At 39.9% G+C, this 17,398-nt stretch overlaps 1 protein-coding gene across 1 annotated transcript in view; it reads left to right on the plus strand.

The window, feature by feature from the left end:
* PTPN13 (protein tyrosine phosphatase non-receptor type 13) overlaps positions 1 to 17,398 on the plus strand; it is a 111,061-nt gene that overhangs the window by 46,004 nt on the left and 47,659 nt on the right. The window contains exon 7 of the mRNA XM_040063863.2: positions 8,088 to 8,651. Coding sequence (XP_039919797.1) covers positions 8,088 to 8,651 — 564 coding nt within the window. The remainder of the gene's footprint in view (positions 1 to 8,087; positions 8,652 to 17,398) is intronic.

Genomic DNA, 17,398 nt, shown 5'->3' on the forward strand with positions numbered 1-17,398 from the left:
TGGTCAATAATCTCATTGAGGAGCCACAAGTGGAAGGCCAGATGAAGGTTTAAGAAAAATGTTATGGTTAAAAAAAAAAAAAAAGGCCAACAACTCAAGAAGGCACAAAGTCCTTTTTCCCTGATTTGTCACTGTGTTATTCTGCTGCTGTGTATACCTGAAATAAATGCCTCTTAGTCCGGTTGCAAATTGGCAAACGTTTAGAAGGTCAGTAATCTCCTAAGAGAGGATTATGATTTTGAGTGCATTCTTTCTAATGAATTAGAAGTTCTATGAGTCATCTTTTACCCTTTTCTCGGGTTTAACTGCCTCTGAGAACAAATTTTGGGTCAAGTTGAGGACTGGGATGATTGGAGGGGGCGAGGTGGGTGCCCATAAGGATGTGTATACCTTCACTAGTCACTTCCTTAATGTGTTATAAGTAAAGTAAATACAACAGGCAGAAATCTTTGCTGGAAAGGACAGAAGACTTGTCTGATATTCACTGAAGTTCTGTTGAGTTGTTGTGAAAATCTTGGAATTCATGATGAATAGAATAGCTGTCATATGGAGATAAAAGCAACCTAAGGGGTGTGGCATCTCTGTGAACTTTAGAATATTGGAAAGTTACTTGGAGCGTGTAACTTAAGATAGCTGGTAAATCATGCTAAGTTCGGGAATATAAGACATGGTTCAGTAAGACAAATGCTAATTGGAGAGTAACCAACTAATACCTTACATATTTGCAGTCTTTGAAAAATGCTATGATTTTTCCCTTATTTGAATTTCATTTTTATTAGGATCAGTTTTCCATAGCATGTTAATCCACAATTATAATTGCCAGGGCTTTATTGATGACTTAGGATAAATGTTTTGAAATTTTTCCACCTCCCATGTTTAAATCAAATATTCTGCTCACCTTATGTAACCAGCTTTGATATTTTCAGCTGTTCCTTTACATCTATATGTCTTGAAAATAATTTTTAAATTAATCAACAGCTTTGTGTTAATATTCTCCCCAGTTAAATTTATTTTTTGTCTCTTTCATGACTTGCTTTCCGTGGCTATCTTGGTGAATGAGTTTTACAGCAGGGCTGGCTGCAGAAGTAATTTATTGTAAATTAATATTACAGAATGTTTGCTCTCAGTCAAGTCATATTCGGAACATTGTGTTTAGGAACTGACTTAGCCAGCAAAAATGGAAGCAGTAAGACCTGTCATGAGTCATCTAAACCAATGAGTTACTTAAATTTTGTACTTAAAAACACTTTAGACCTTAAAAGAGTTCTTACATCAAGAATTATATGTGACAGTTACTTAATTGGCTTCATAAAGTTCTTTTGGGGTAACAAAAGATTAAGTGACTGTCAAACTCTTCAAATATAAAGCAAGAATTAATTCACTGTGTTACTCTTTGCCACAAATTATCCTTGAGAAGGATGTGTAGGCTATTTAATGCTCAGTTGAAATCTCCCTAAGTTGTACTTGCCTGGAAACCTGCTTCCCAGCCATCTAATACCTGAAATCTTGCAGCTTGTGTGTTTATTTGACGAGTTCCAATTTAAGTTGATGATCCATGAACACCAAGGACAGACCTTTGCCAGAAACACTTCATTTCTAAAGAGACGCAGCTAACAGGTGTCTTGGCTTTCCTGCCATGAGGATCCTTGAGTTTAACTTGACTTCTACAAGGTGGTAAACTGTCACAAGTCCAGCTCATATATTATAATGTTACAGATGTATTCTCTGCCAAAAATATATGCCACGTGAATGAAGGCTTGAAGTGAATTTAGAAGATCATTTAGATTCACCTTAACTGTACACAATAGAAAATATTTGGAAATCGTGATCAAAATTGATCATCTCCCTGTTTAATTAGACTGTATGCATTATCAGGTAGTTGTTGTAAAGAAAATGAAAAATTCTAAGGCTAAGTGAAGCTGCTTTTAATTTTAACAATATTCTAGTGTTTAATTACCACTCCATATATCAACAAAAAAACTTATTTAAGTGAAAACATACCCTTTTTGCTTTTGATCCAGGGAAGTTGACTGTGGATTGTTTAATTCCTGATCTGGGTAAAACCACAACTTTTAGTCTATTAAAAAATGGTTTATAGTGATGACCTCCATATGTAAACTAAAGTAGCTTAAAAGTTATCTTGATAAATCCAAAAACCACAGACTTAAATTATCAAAAACTGCTGCATGAACTTATTTCCATTTACTTGAAAATTTGTCATCTGTAAATATACTAAATACACTTTTTTATTATATTTTTATTTCCCCTGGCTTGTCAGTTCCAGAAAAAAAAAAAAAAAAAAGAACTGAGTAGGTGGAGAATAACTTTCAGAGTTCAGCAAAACCAAATGAAAGCCAGATGGAGATTTCTTGTTGGGGAAAAAAAAAAAAAAAATGGATTTTATTCTTTTTCACTCCAGAAGCCATGCTTGTTTTCCACTTCCAGAAAAATGTTTCTGTTTGCATTTAGCAGTGCTGGTGGTCGGCATTGGTAGAGATCTTTTAAATTTAGGTATAGTTTCTCCAGGTATAGGGAACTTGCAGCCTGGCACTGTTGGAAATGCTGCCAGCATGATGCTGAGGACAAACTCAGAACTCTGAAGATAGAACAAGAGCGGACACAAAGATCAGTGAGGAAACCAACCAGAGGTGCCAAATGCTGTCTCTGTGCTGAAAAGCAGCTGTAACACTGAGTTTCTCCTGGGATACACAAAAATCCAGGAAGGGAGCAGCTAGGTGGATCTTTTGCCTATTTAGTTGAGAAATGTACCAAAAAAACCCTCACCCAAAAAGCTGAGTGGAAAAGAGCAATGGTTGCCTTTAATTGCAGAGGTGCTGAGGAAGGGAAGAGGTAAAATGTCGCATTTATGAAATATGAAGTGCTGCTTGGCAAGGCTCACTACCTCTGTCCTGAGCAAGATGCCTGGTTTTTGGAGCTATTTTGTGTTTTTTTGATAGAAGAGCTGTCAGTCCAAGGCAGAATGCAAATTGTTATACAGGATTTATAACTTGGCCATTATATATGGTGCTTTCAACAAACCTTGTGTCCAGTTCTTCCTTCACAGAGAATGCATTGTTTAGGAGTACTTCCGTCTGAAACTTGGATTTTTCTCAACTATTTAGAAAGGAAAAGAAGAGAGGGGGTGCTATTCCTAGCAGTCAACCCACAGGCCACATCTGGCTCTGTTGTCTTCTGTTTGGCTTTTAGCCTGCCCCAAAGGGATTGCAAACCCAACTCCTCCATCGGCTCCCCACTCATATTTTAGAAACTAACCGCATTGTCTGGGGAGAAAGAGCTTCTTTCTGTTGCTTTGTTTTCTGCACAGAGATGGCGTAGGAGATGTTTTTTAAACTCCTGTATAATAATTTCCTCTCTTGAGACCTTCCAGTCTGGCAGTGATGGTGTGTGTTCTCATGCACACGTGGGCAGTCTTTCCCTGCTCCCCTCAGCCTCTCTCTCTTCCTAACCACCCCATTTGTGTGCATCTACGTACATCCACAAGTCAAAATCCATAACAGAGTTGAAAAAGGTGTTCTGTTTTGTGCAAACAAAAGGACGAGGCAGGCAGAAAGGCTTTAAAGAAAATTGAGTTGGGTTTATGCAGCAAAAAGAGATGCAGCATGTGATGGTACCAACTGCGTTTACACTTAATATTGGATTAATTTCCTGTGTGATCAAGCTGGAGCACAAGTAATCTCAGACAGACTGGATTTAGTTTGACAACTCTTTCGCAGAGGAAAATCAACCAGATTACTGTCAGCGTGTGTGAAAGATGGTCTGTGAATGACACCAGTGAAAAAGAGGGTGTAGTTGCATTCATAGCTGAAAACAGCAAAGGAAGAAGGAAGCAGATCTATGGTTGTTTAGCAAATGTAACACCTGGCAGTTGAAGGTGTGTGTGGAAAACTAGAGTTTCATTTTAGCACCACAAGGGAATTTAATCGTGAACTCCTGGTTATTAATTGCTATTTTTATTGTATATATTCCCTCACTATATATTATGCATTGGAATCATACAGTTACTGTAATTGCATTTGAATTATTTACAGTAATTATAAATAATTGCACTAATGTAACATCAAGTATAGGATAAACACCCAAGGGCGATGTGAGGAATCAAGAACCCATACATTCTTCAGATGAGCAAGGAGGAGAGTTTAGTGCAACAGAAAAGTAACTGGGGAAGGGGAAAGTATTCCTTTTGAAGTTGCTAACATGCTGCAGCATCTTAATTGCTAATGGCTTGTTCTATCACCCTCACTGACAAACAGGGAGGCACTTCTCTGTCCTGTTACACACCTGGGTAACTGAAGCCTGGAGTAGCTCTTTGTGGTCTCAGGTGATATAATTAATGTCTTTAGTCGAGCCAAGATACTTGGGATAGGTCTCCAGAGTTTCCATTACAGATACAAACACAAACCTTTTTTTTTTTTTTTTAAGGAAGGTCATAACATGAGTCTTGCATTTTAAAGATGTACAAGTTCCCTTATGCAGGATCCTTTTGATCATTAGTTAGATATTTATTCCTTATGTATAGGTTTTTGTTGGTGGTTCTTTCCTTCATTTTCCCACACATTCATTATGAAAGCAGGGTGGGGGGAAAGCTGAAGAATAAACCACATATTGACTGAATGAATTTAGACTTGAGCATGACATTCAACTGAAAATCCATGTGGTAAAGAGGGAATATTATTCCAGTCTGCTCTGTCTTGGAGGTGTACTGTTTTCTGGAAGCTAGATACATGAACCTTGTGCTGAAAGAGACTTCCTGTAGTCACTTAAGACTCTTGATCCAAGTAATGCTGAGGTAGTGGAGGAAGTCCAGCATTAGAAGAGTGAAAATACCTTAACAGTTGATCGTGTGACTTACAAAGTCTATAACAGTACTTAAAAAAAGGAAGAAGGGATGAGGACAGATTTACATTATTAAAAACAGAAATACTGGCTTGGACTGATTGCTGGTTGCCTAATCCAATTTTACTACTGATATCTGCACTTGAGTTACTTCTGTATTGAGAAGTCTTGCCCTTGATCCTTGGCCTCTGTGCTCTGGTGCTAAAAGCAGCATGCAGTTTTGGCTGGGATAAAGTAGGGGTTTGAAAGTTCTCTGCTGCTGCTCTGTTTCAGTCTGCCCTCTCAAAGTACCCAGGCTGTGCACTCTTTGCCCCAAAGTATCTTCTTTACCCTTCTCTGAGGATGATTTTTAAACAGCTCATGTTGGCACTATCAGTCAGTGTGGACAGAGCTTGCTGAAATAATGTAATGTAGAGAGGGATGGGTTTTGCAGAGGTGGGAAGAGTTGGCAAGGCTGGTGAAAAGCAGAAGTGGAAATGGGGAGAGTAATGAAGGACAGAAGAAAGACTTCCAAGAGAATTTTGCAGTCTCAAGCCTGAATACTGAGGCCAGCTGTAGATTCGTTTTGGTACTTTGTAAAAATCTCATGCTGACTGCTTGAGTCAGTGTGGATCTGAGTTCGACCTGTGGAGCAGAAGAGCAGTGTGGAAGTGGAACACCTCCTGCACTGCCTCCTGACAGGACAGCTCATCTCCTGTCTCATCATGCAGTTGGCTGGTTGAATGGCAAAGCTGTGGCCATGAGTACTTCCCTAGTCACTGCCCGTGAGACAGTGCTCATGGCCTTCACTTCTCCTCGTGAGGGGAGGCCCAGTGGGTGGCTGACGTGGGGAGCAGAGAGCACCTCTTACGTGCTGAGGCAAAGGAGCTTGTGTCTGACAGTGCCTCTGTACCAACAGGAAATGGCTTCTGGTATCTGCAAGTGCACAGGAACCACAGCTTTGGTGGGGAGGATGCTGCTTCCCCCCAGCACTCTTTTCGACTGGCAGGTGGGCTCTTTCACTGCAGTTCTCCGCACCACACAGCAAGACAGGGTTGTGTCTCTGGGGTGCTGTGGTGAGGATACCCACAGGTACTGAAAGTACCTTGTGTCTCTTTTCATTGCATGTGATCCTGCAACAAGATCGCACTTCAGTGTGCAGAGACCTGAATGATCTTTTGAACAGGAATGTTCTTCTGAGTCATGACCCATGCTGCACCAAGTAATCCTGTGTGCACAGCTGTGGTTGTGTATTGGAGTTGTGGCTGTCTGTTTCTCTTAGGTTTTTTTCTGCTTTGTTTTGTTCAGTAAGGTCCCTGCATGTAAATACTTTCAGTGTTAAAGAGCTGGGGGTTTGGGGTTTTTTTTACAGTGTATAGAGGAGGTTGTTTTGGTTTTTTCCAGCCTAAAATTATCTTGGAGCTCTCATTACTGGGGAGGATTCTCAGAGCTTCTTTTGATTTGCATTTCTGTTGGCCATCTTTAAAAAACAAACTGCGGTGTTTAGTTTTTTATCTCACAAATGGCTGAGTTAAAATCCTGTTCAGGAATGTTTGTCCTTGGTGCATGTACATGAATGTGAAGTATGTGTTTGCAGAGCAGATATCATCCTGCTGCTTTAGATGGCTAGCGGGAACTTCACAACAAACACCTATTTTTAAAAGGCTTTTTTGTGTATGAATATTATACGTAATTCACCAGCCTTAGGATGATATATAGTTTGAGAATAAGGTAATAATGTAATATTTACTTGGCCACTAAGATAATTTTGTTTAGTTTAGTATTAAAGCTATCTTTGTAAAATATGAAATGAGGCATCAGATCCCTTTAGAAGATTAGTTTGTTCTCCTTGGCAAAGTGTTTTTTATTTTCTTGGCTAGAGCATGTGGGAATTGTGTGTGATTTCTGACAAGAGACTTTTTAGACAATCCAAACTAACATTTTACCATCATGCATTTGCATGGTGGTAGGAAGCAAGGGACTACTTGGTTGTATTCAACTTGAGTCTTGCTGTTCTTGGTTGTAAGTTAAGTATCACAGAAATAAAAACTACAAACTAAAAGCACAGCCCCTCTTGAAGAGGAATATCAGAGTTGAAAGGTGTTTATGCCTTTAAAAGCCATAAGCTTTTAAAGCATTAGTGACTACATTTCCAAACATCCCTAAAGCATTCAGTGAAATTCTGTTTAGAAGGATAACACTCTAGATAAAGATCATCAAGAGCCTGCTGTGCAAGTGGGGCAGTTAATTTCAATTGGTGCAGGGAGGACTATGGAGCATTCTTTAAAATTAGTAGATACAGCACAGTGATTATTTTGAACTCATGACTGCTTGCTTTTGCAGTGAAATCTTCAAGGCTGCTCCTTCTTAAAGAATGTACATGGAACTATCACCATAAAGAGGGAGCTAGCTCTAAGGAAGGTGTCAATCACATGCCATGCTGACTCCACCTGGGTCAAAACTTCTTGGTCACCATGGTATGATATTCTTCAGGGACCCCATATTTCACTGATATGGTTCTACCTCTGGCAGTTTCTTTTATTCTGAAAGTAATTTCATGAGAAGGGAGAGGGAGAAGAGACTTCCTACGTATTGACAGATCTGTGTATTAGTGAAACTCAAAGGGTGCAGACTCATGGAATCATTTTAACCTTGGAAGCTATGTTGGTTATGTTTCAGAGTATTCTTTATCAGGAGAGACTGTAGTCACCAAATTAGTCATTAGAGGAAGATCCAGGATTTTTGTAATTCCTAAGTACACAGTCATTCTTCTCTTACTGCTGACTGTATTGCAGGGCATCTGTAAATCTGTGGAACAAACCTGGACTTGTTATTAAAACCTGTAGGCGGTGTATTTGGGTGTGAGAGGAATGGCTGATTTCAGATTGATTATTAAGTAGTATTTTTGGTGATAGTCCAGGCTATTTTGAAAATGAAACTAATGAGAAACCAAGTTTCAGTAATTATGTGATAGTTTGGGGGGTTTTAATGTTAATACTGAATTATAGTAGGTCTTTTATTTATTTTTCTTTTGGGGGCATTTTAGAAATAAAAGAAATAAAATGGTCCTCATGTATGAAGTAGCTGGATTTCTGTCTTTGTTGACTGAGGGAGCTCTTGGAGTAGCCTTCTCAATGCTTTGCATGGCAAAACCAATGCCCAAGGGTGTGTTCATCATACACTTCGACTAATTTGTGTTAGACTCCTGTATATTAGGTAGAAAATTACATGTATGAAATGTCTCCTTATTCCAGGAAAACCATTGGCGGTTGATGCACCTGATGGACACAGAGCTCACTTCTCTCAACAGACCACCCTTAACAAAGGACTTAGCAAGTCTATGGGATTTCTGTCCATCAGAGGAACACAAGACGAGGAAGAGTTTTTCCAGGGCATTTCTGCAGATTACAGTTCGGGTCAGGAGGATGTTTTCTGTCCTCATAGGTGTAAAACCAGTGAGCTTGAGAAAAAGGGTCACCTTCACACAGATGTCCCTCCCAAACGGAAAATATGGGCTTCTTCCACAGATTTGCTTTGCACTACTGACAAGGCAGCTGAGAGGGACCATGCTGGAGGCTCTCACAGGCACAGCCATCAGTGTGAAACATTTACAGTACGGACTTCTACTACTGCCAGAAACAAGGAAGCAAGATACTCTGATGGGAGCATAGCACTGGATGTCTTTGGACCACAAAAACTGGACCAAACGCGCCACGTGCCTGAGACATCAACTTCTGCAGCAATATCAAGTGCCTTTGACAGGATAAGAGAGAGACAGAAGAAACTGCAGCTTCTGAGGGAGGCTATGAATGTAGAAGGTTAGTGAAGCTTTTTGATTTTCTGAATATTCCAGTCATCAAATAAAGATTTCTCGTTATGATAAATTTGAGTTTTCTTGTAGCAGCTCTTGAAACAGCTGAGGTCTTTGCTTCATCTTTTTTACATAAAGTGAAGTCATTAGAGCATCTCTTACCAATGAAGATAAATGTGGTTGTCCAGATTGCTTACTCAGAATAGTTGATCTGTAACAAGTATCAAGCTCATCAATTACAATTAGGGGAAAAAAAAAAAAAAAGCTGGTAACAGCCAATTGTCAAGTAATTTTCCTCGAAGGAAGATTCTCATCTCCAGCTATTAGAGATGGATTTATGCCCCCGAGGAAAGGCAGAATTTCATCTCCAGATCTCTTTTTTTGTGCTGTATAACTCTGGACTTAAGCCCTTAAATATGAAATTTTTTTTGGCCTCATGTTCAGGTCTTCACTTCAATGGGAATACTTCACAGAAGTTCCATCAGTGCATTAAAAAATGCATGGGGGAAAAACAAGTCTTTGTAATTGTTGTGGGGAAAGTTGTTAAAATTACCTTGATGCAGAACCCTGTAAGTGGAACTGCATGTTTTATTTGCTTTGGTTTTGTGGAGTGATTTTTCAGGGGCTGTAAGTATGAGACAGTTGGATAGAAAATGAGAGCAGAGCTGGATCCTGCTTGTGCTGGGCCAGAAACATGACTTGGTCATCCAAGGTATATGGTACAAGAGTGGTATGTACAGAGCTAGCTCAGGCATTTGCTCAGGTGCGCTCAAAGACTCATGAGTTGGCCTGCCTGTTGTGTGACAGAAGTAACTGAAAAACACACCTTACCTTGGCCTCCTTCTTCTGCCTGAGCTGTAAACACCTCCAACTTAAGAAGAGATCATAAAGCCTTTTATCAAGATTGAATTTCTAAAATGCCTGCTCATGCTCTTTGTGGCCATCTTGGGAGATGCTTGTATTGCATTTAGCACGGGAAGCCAGTCCTTCCCTGTGCATGTGAGCCTTTTGTTCCAGAAAGGAGGAGTGTTACTGAAATGGCATAGGCAGGTTAAAAAGCTGCTGTGATTTCTGTACAGCTGGAGTTCTCTTGTGCTATCAAATCAGCATCTTCCGATGAGGGTTACATTATCATGTGAAGAAATGAACGTAGATGAAAGCGGCGCTATGGAGATTCCACTGTTTATCTCTGTAGCAGTTTACTATCTGTTGTTATCTACCAGGATGTCTGATGAGGCACAGGGAAGCTTGGCTAGCTTTTGGTTTAAGAGTCTGAAATCAACAGGGTCCATCTCAAGTGTATGAGTCAACTGGGATCATTGGAGATAGGCAGCTGACAGAGTTTAAGAGGACACCACTCCCAGCATTGGGAAAGCTCAATAGCCTTGTTGTTCAGGAGTGCAGGTTTGTGTTGCACAAGAGCAAAACCAAAAGCGTGGCCAAACCCATTGATGAGCAATGGATTTATCATTCTCATTCAAGCAGATTGGGAGATGGCAGAAAACAAAACATGCCCGTGCCTTGCAAACTGAGATAGGTCAGATGTGTGAAACTACTCAATTCATAAGGGGAATGGGTGAAAGTACAGTCAAAGTAAACTGGGCCTTAATAGTCACGGAGGCTGAGTGACAAACATGTACAGGGAAGATTGAGGCAATAGCCAATGACTCACTGCCCATCCTTCTGAATTACTTGCTAGGAAAAAAGCAAAGACACTTTCTCAACAGGTAGCTGGGTTTCAGAGTTTTCTATTTTCAAGGAAGGCGTGTTTCGCTCTTGAAGGTGGGAGTGTGTGTTTCACTGTTACATTTTAGGCTCTCAGTTGTTCGACTTCTTTGGTCAATTAACTACTTAAAGAAAATCGATTGGACCAGAAACTTGTCGTGAATGTGAGTTTTTAGTGAGCCAGTTTAAAGGAGTGTTCTGGTAAGATGGATGATGAATGCTTTTTCACATAGGAGTTAGTTGCTGTTATGCCTTACAAGTCTTGAGAAGCCTGAATGGAAGTATCTATTCTGCCTTAGTGAGCAGATTGACAGAAGTCTTAATACATAAATTCTCTTCATCTGTTAAGATTTCCCTTTTCCTTTTTGTTCCATATGTTTTACTGTTCCCCATTTTACATTTTTTTACACCAGACATGTCCCTTGAGATCTTTCATAAGAAGTCTATTGTCGGTTTCATCTGTCAAAGAAATGAAAAATACAGTCTTGAGTGTTTTTGTGTGTTACTATTGTATGTAATTTTGAAGTACTTAGTGGGTAGACAGATATTTCCACATCCAGCACTATCAAGTGTCGAGTGAGTGTGGAATTACTCTTGTGACCAGCGTAGCTGAGAGGTAAGAGTGAAAAATAGAGAAGGAGGATAACTTACTTCAAAAGTTCATGCAGTTTGGAACAAGGGTTCAGTTCCGTTTGGAGGGAGAGGAATGGGCAAGGAGTCACGGGAAACATTATGGTTGGGTAGCAGAGGAGACACAATGTGCCTTCTCTTTGCTAGGTCTGGGGATAATTTCAGTTCAGTTGAGCCTAGGTCTAGGTTACAGCTAAGCCTGTGTAAATTGTATAAGCCTCTGCTTTTGGCTGTATAGATTGTTTTTCCATTTTTGAATTGTGAAGTGACATTGGACTCTCTGTGAGTTGAACTTGGTGAGATAAAACTTCCCTCCACAAACTACAAAGGAGTTTAAGTGACATACAGCTTATTTTTCTTTAACTTACTTTGGGTTAAGCTGGAAAAATTCTGTTATTCATAAAACCTTAAGGAGCTGACTGCCTTGGAAAAAGAAAGTGTTCTTATGCACAGGCTCTGGTTTGCCAAGCTTTCACTCAGAACAGATTTTTACAATCTAAATTATAAACTCATGAAAAGCAGAGTTTATAGTGGAAAGAATGACAGAGCTTTAATTACAGCTGTGCTGTGATACTTTGTAGTGAGCTGCAGACCATCTAAAATGCACTATAATATACTGTTGAAACATCTCAGATTTAGCCTCACAAGGCTTCCAAGGACCGTGTCCTTGCCACTGCCTTGCTCTTGAACTTGCTGGCTTATGTTAATCTGCTGTAACAGTTTCAGCGTTGAGGTTGTTTATCTCTTCTATACTGAAGATGGTTGTTTATGATTAGGTGCCATTTAGCCAGATGGGGCCAAGGGCAAGAGTCTGCTATTTGACTTAAGGTGTAGCTGATTCTGATCACTAATAAGAGACTCCAAGAGTATGTATTAATTTTACCGAGAAAGTAATTTCTTAATTTTTGCCCTTTTGTTCATTCTTGTTTTGTTATGGAGGTTTTGTGACCTTAGAATTGATTAGAGCTATGAAGTTGTCAGGTGTTAAACCCAAACGTCTTATCTGTGCCTGGAGAGCCGATTTTGTTTTTGTTGTTCTTTTGAAGCTTGGAAATCGTTGCCTGGCACCTGCTGATAGTGTCCCATTTCTTTCAGAGAGAAAATAATATTCTTTTACATTTTGCAAGCTTGCACTGCAGCTCAAGAGCGTGAAGGCGTCGTCTGTTCTCCCGTGCTCCAGGTTTTTCTGTCTTCTCTCCCACCAAACTGATTATATCTCCTGACACTAGTGAAGTGTACGCACACTCAAAATTTTCTATCCTAGGCCTGCCTTCAAATGGCTCAGCAGCAAGGCACAGGGCTGTGGGATGGTAATGGTAGCCTTGTCTAAACCTCTCCTTTTGCTTAGGCAGCTCCTCCCCCCACTCTTTCTTTTGAGTGTATGCATAATTCAAAGTGAAAGGGTTTATATGTTTCTTGAGTGAATGAGTATTCTTTTTAATTTATTCTTTTTTTTTTTAATGTGGTGTTGTTTATGAGGATGTTGTAAGTGAGATGCATGAGGGACCGTAAAGCTTGCCCATGTCCTTGTGGAATACAGGACAAAACCAGTTGAGAAAGTAATAATATAGCTGGCTGTGGGTTGAAATAGCAGACAAGGCAGAAAAGATGGAAGGATACTGAAAAAGTTGATCTTGCTGAAGCTCTGGAATGCTGAATCCAGGGGTGGGGAAATGAGGGTGGTTTGGGAATATTCTCAAGCCTTTGTTAAATGTTTTTGCAGTTGGGAACCATGTGAATTCCAGACTCACAAACTGTTTTTATTCCTCTCTCTTTTTACCTTTATTTTTGTTTCCAACAGAAAACTCAGACTATTAAGTCCTCAGATTTTACGGTTTTTTGTCCAGTTTTGTCCAATCCGTTGCTCTTGCTTCATGGAGTCAGCAGGAAAAAGCAGTAATATTCTGTATTTCTAGACAAGAGTCTTTTCCTCCTAAGTCATCTTCCATGTGTTTATCTCATGCAACTATTCTCATTAGCTGCCTTGAAGATTCATTTGAACCCAATTTATAAAGTTTTCATGTTATGACAGCCTGCGTTTAGCTGGGAAGGTTGCAGTTAAAAGTTACAGTTAGGGATAATGCAAATGCCTTGATTTTAGATGCTCTCTTAGTTTGAAGGTTCATTTTTGAATAAGGGAAAATTTCTGAAGGTATTCAGGCAGATTTTGTTGGTAGCAAATTTATCCCAGCAGATTAAGCCCCAGAGATTTGAATTTGGGAACTTCTGTAGAAGTGAGTTAAATGGGAAACTGGATTTCGGAGGGAGAAAAGGAATAGTTGCTTTACAAACCTAGCACTGTGAATTCACTGAAGTGCACATACTTCCTTTTTCTCTTGAATTGTATGTTCTGGGTTTCTGAGTTCACTGTGGGCCATTTGAGTCATGCACAATGGCACATCTGTTTCCATGTGAAAGCAAAGGAAGGGGCAGTTTGCACATGTCTCCTGGTGCTGCAGTTTGATTTTAATTCATCGGTGGCAAAATAGATTCTCACGTGGTTGGTCTGTCCAGTAGAACAATATTCAGAATTAACTTTAATGGATCTGAGAGGTAGGTTAATGGACTGATACTGTTTTGGTTAGAGAACTCCAGCTGTTGATTTAATGAGACAAGAGATGCTGGCTTTTCAAGGAAGAAGATATTTATGGGATATCTGTAAAATACAAGTACTGTGGCATCAGCAACTGTTACTTTGTGCTGAGTTAACACAGCTTAACGTTAGGTGGTAAACCAGCTCCTACAATTGCATAATTGCACAGCAGAGTGGCATCTGCTTTATCTCCTCTATCGAGCTTTTAGCAGCTCACACAATCTGAGATTGTCAATTTTCGATCAATGCATTACATTCTCAGTTGGATAAGACATTTAAATTAAAACAGGCAAACAACTTTGTTAGACAAACTCTCAGTCTGGGCCTGTGTTAGTTTACATACCTTTTCCCAGGTGGCTTGAAATGGATCCAGAAAACAGGAGTGTCTTTCTAAATACAGGGCTCCTGAGTTCTTACCAGACCCCGGCGTTGTTATTGTTAATCTCTCTGTTTTCCTTTCTAGCCTTGCACAAATGCGTGTTCTGTGCAGTTTTCCAAGGCTGCAGTTTTCCAAGGCTACATTTTCTCTGTAGATTAGATCCTGCCAGGCCCTCTGCATCAGATTTGGCTCCCTGGGGGGTTGCCTGGATGGCTGGCAACTTGGACTGCATGCGCAATGCAGCTTTTTCATGTACAACGTGAGTGATGGAAATCTTGCAAGTTAAAATGAGCCAGCTCTCCTGGAAGTCTGAACGGATTAGTTTTCTTCCTCAGTTGTTGGATGTGAATCCTTACCAGGAATTTGAACTGGATCTTGATGTCCTTCCTGTTAAACCCATATTGGCTTGCGTAAGATAGTTCAAGTTTTCCTAGATGAAAAGAGGAAAGGAAAAGGAAAGGCAAATATGAATCTAATCTATTGATTTAACTCATGGGAAAGAACTCAGTCCCAGCTTCTCCTGAAGGACAGTTAATGTGTTTTTAAGTGGTGTTATGGTACCTCTCTCCTGTAATAGACACCCACCAGTAAACTTCAAAGGGCAAACCAGAGCTCTCTCCCTGTCGTGAAACTGTCGGTTTAATTCTGCCGCCTTCTCTGTGCCGCCAGAAATAGTTCTGTAATGATGTGTATTTGAAAACCTGCGTATCTGATGTGACTCGTGTTCGGAATAATGAAATTCCAAGCTGAATGTGGTTCTCTGATTTCTGTTGAAGTTGGCTGAGGTGAGACTCTCTGTAAGCGACTTGTCTGGGCTTGCATGTCTCGCCTTGCGTAAATAGCGCATTTTGTTATTTTATGCCGCATGAGGTGCCTGGGAGGTTGTGCTCGGCTGGTTTTGATAGGGAACTTGAACAAGCACCACTGCAGCACTAAGCAGCACAAAGACAGACTCTTCAGCTTGTAATGCATCATGTAGCTTTGCATCATGGAGCTACCACATGCTTATTTCATTTATTAGTACAAGTTTCATATATTCATTTTAGTTACAAACTCTTAACATGCTTAAACTCATAGGATTTTTTTTTTTTTTTCTGTTAAGGTATGAAATCATTCAAAGTGTTCTGGTAAATGACTGTAATCTAAACAGTGAAATGTTAAGGAGGGTAACTGATACAATTATTTTTGCTACAATGTGCGTGGTGTTTATGGAAGTTAAATCAGTTCTGAGGTCTCTCTTCAGTCACAAAAAAAAAAAAAAAAAAAAAAAAAAAAAGAAAAAGAAAAAAAAAATTTAAAAACCCCCAAGAAACTAAGACAACAAACCAAGGCTATCCAAAACTCCCAGAGAAAATTGTAAATGTGGGAGATAAGTTGTTTTATTATAGTCTTTAGCTCTTTTTGTCAATTTTCGGCTCCTTCCCAGTCAGACAGATTAGAACTTTGTCCTTATGCTTGACTTCTGTATGAAAAGCTAAACTTTCATTTGATCCCAGAACTGGGACTTTGTGACCTTTGGAAGCCAATTCTTAATTAGAAGCTTAGCTTGGACATGATCCAAGTGCCTTCTTTGAAGTTAAATCCTAATATGATGCGTTAGAATTGAGGAGAACTTGCTGGAGGAGACGAGAGAGCATAAATTATTTGGATGACTATGCAAGCATTATAGATGGAATATTCTTAATATTTACACTTTAATTGAATATTTGCAGGTCTGCAGTGCATATTCAGTCTGTGCCCCAGGAAGGAAGGTACTTGGTTAAGAGGGAGTGCAGTGCTGGAGGCATGTGTAGGGAGTGTACACAGACATTTGTGTAGGCCAGCAGAGAACTGGAAGAAAGATGCCCCAGCAGCAAATAGTTCCACATCTGTATGCATTTTCTCTGAACTGAGCAAAATGGATATAAATCTAGAGGATTTGCATGGAATTCCAGGATGTAGCTTCTTAATCGCCTTTAAACTTTGCCTGATGGTCATAAGCTTTGTCTGATAGTTCAGCATGGAAAGGTTGTTCCAGCAGATGGGAAGAATACCTTTGCTTGTGCTCTTGGGTTAAGTTGTGTGGTCTTGGTTAGGGAGAAGGATATGGCAAGACAGGGGCGTGATCCTGTCTCCAGCTCTACTTCTGACTAGGTTTGAGCCTTGCTGTGCCTTATGTGGGGGTCTGTGACAATACTGAGATAAACAGTTTGTGGAAATCTTGCATTTTGTTTCTTGGCTCATGGACTTCTTGGCCTACAGCGTGGCACCGGCTCCTGCTAGCAGGATGAGTCAGCAGAAGTCAAACACCCTGCAGATCCCATATCACGCCACCACCTACAAACACTTGTCTCGTGGTTTAACTGCATATTTCTGTTTTACCAAGAGTTTGTTTTTTTCAAAATTTAATGTCTCAAAGAACCAGAGTGGAGCCATAATTTGTGTGCAATTTGAGAAGACCCAACTGCTGACTAAGTGGAAAAAAATAAGACTGTTTAAAATCTCATGTCATATTTTATTGTTCCCTCTCCATCATCTTGCTTCAAAGTCAGTTCAGCAGACTTGAAAAACCTACTGCTAATAAAACTACTGGGAAACAAGAGATCTGGATTTAGTTAAACATTTCAGTACTGTAGCTCCAGTGTGGTGTTTGGATTGATGCCTCACTTAAGGGCTGGGAGCAGTTTAAAAACATATCTCCAAAAGCTACCCACTGAATTTGGTTTTTATTTCCCATGGTAGGCAAGTAATTGCTAGACTGGAGGCAGATTTCTTTGTTGTAAAATCCACAGCATTGAAAGTAGCCATTGTGAAAGATTGAAGCAACCTCACTGCTCCCACACAGCCCCAGTGGATACTTTTCATCTTGCTGTATGTCCATATTGCTCCTTTCTGAGAGTGTAAAATGTTCTTTGGATTAATTGGGTTTTATCCTGCTGAACTGTGCAACTGGGATGGGCTGGTGAGACTTATTAGTTTCGTTAACTGACCTGTGGCTTTGCTTACCTTTCCCAGTTTTCTTAAAGATTCCCTACACAGCCCAAGTGAGCTCGGTGGAAATGGCAGAAATGCTAGCTTTTAAAGAGGAAGGTTTTGGAAACTGGTAGTTCAAAGTGAACATGAACTAGTCTTTAGTTCTTGGAGTACTGCATTACTACTTCTTACTTATTTCTTACTTCTTTTCATGCTTTTTTCCTATTTGGATTTTTTCCTACTTCTGTAGGAAGTCTATATGAGTAGTGTTGTTGACTGACCTGTCATCTGACCTAACAGAAGTTAAGCAGCAGGTTTATTGTTCCCTCAGCATTTTTCACCAGATGTTTTGTTTTCTGGATGTGGAAATTTGGAACTTCCGATTTCCTTGTTGCAGCCTCCAGAAATACCGGCTCATGTGTTCCCCATTTTGTATTCTTGCGTTGCATATTCCTTGCTGTAGTGACTGGCTCTT

This window comes from Hirundo rustica, chromosome 5 (assembly GCF_015227805.2).
Source record: "Hirundo rustica isolate bHirRus1 chromosome 5, bHirRus1.pri.v3, whole genome shotgun sequence".
Classification (NCBI taxonomy): domain Eukaryota; kingdom Metazoa; phylum Chordata; class Aves; order Passeriformes; family Hirundinidae; genus Hirundo; species Hirundo rustica.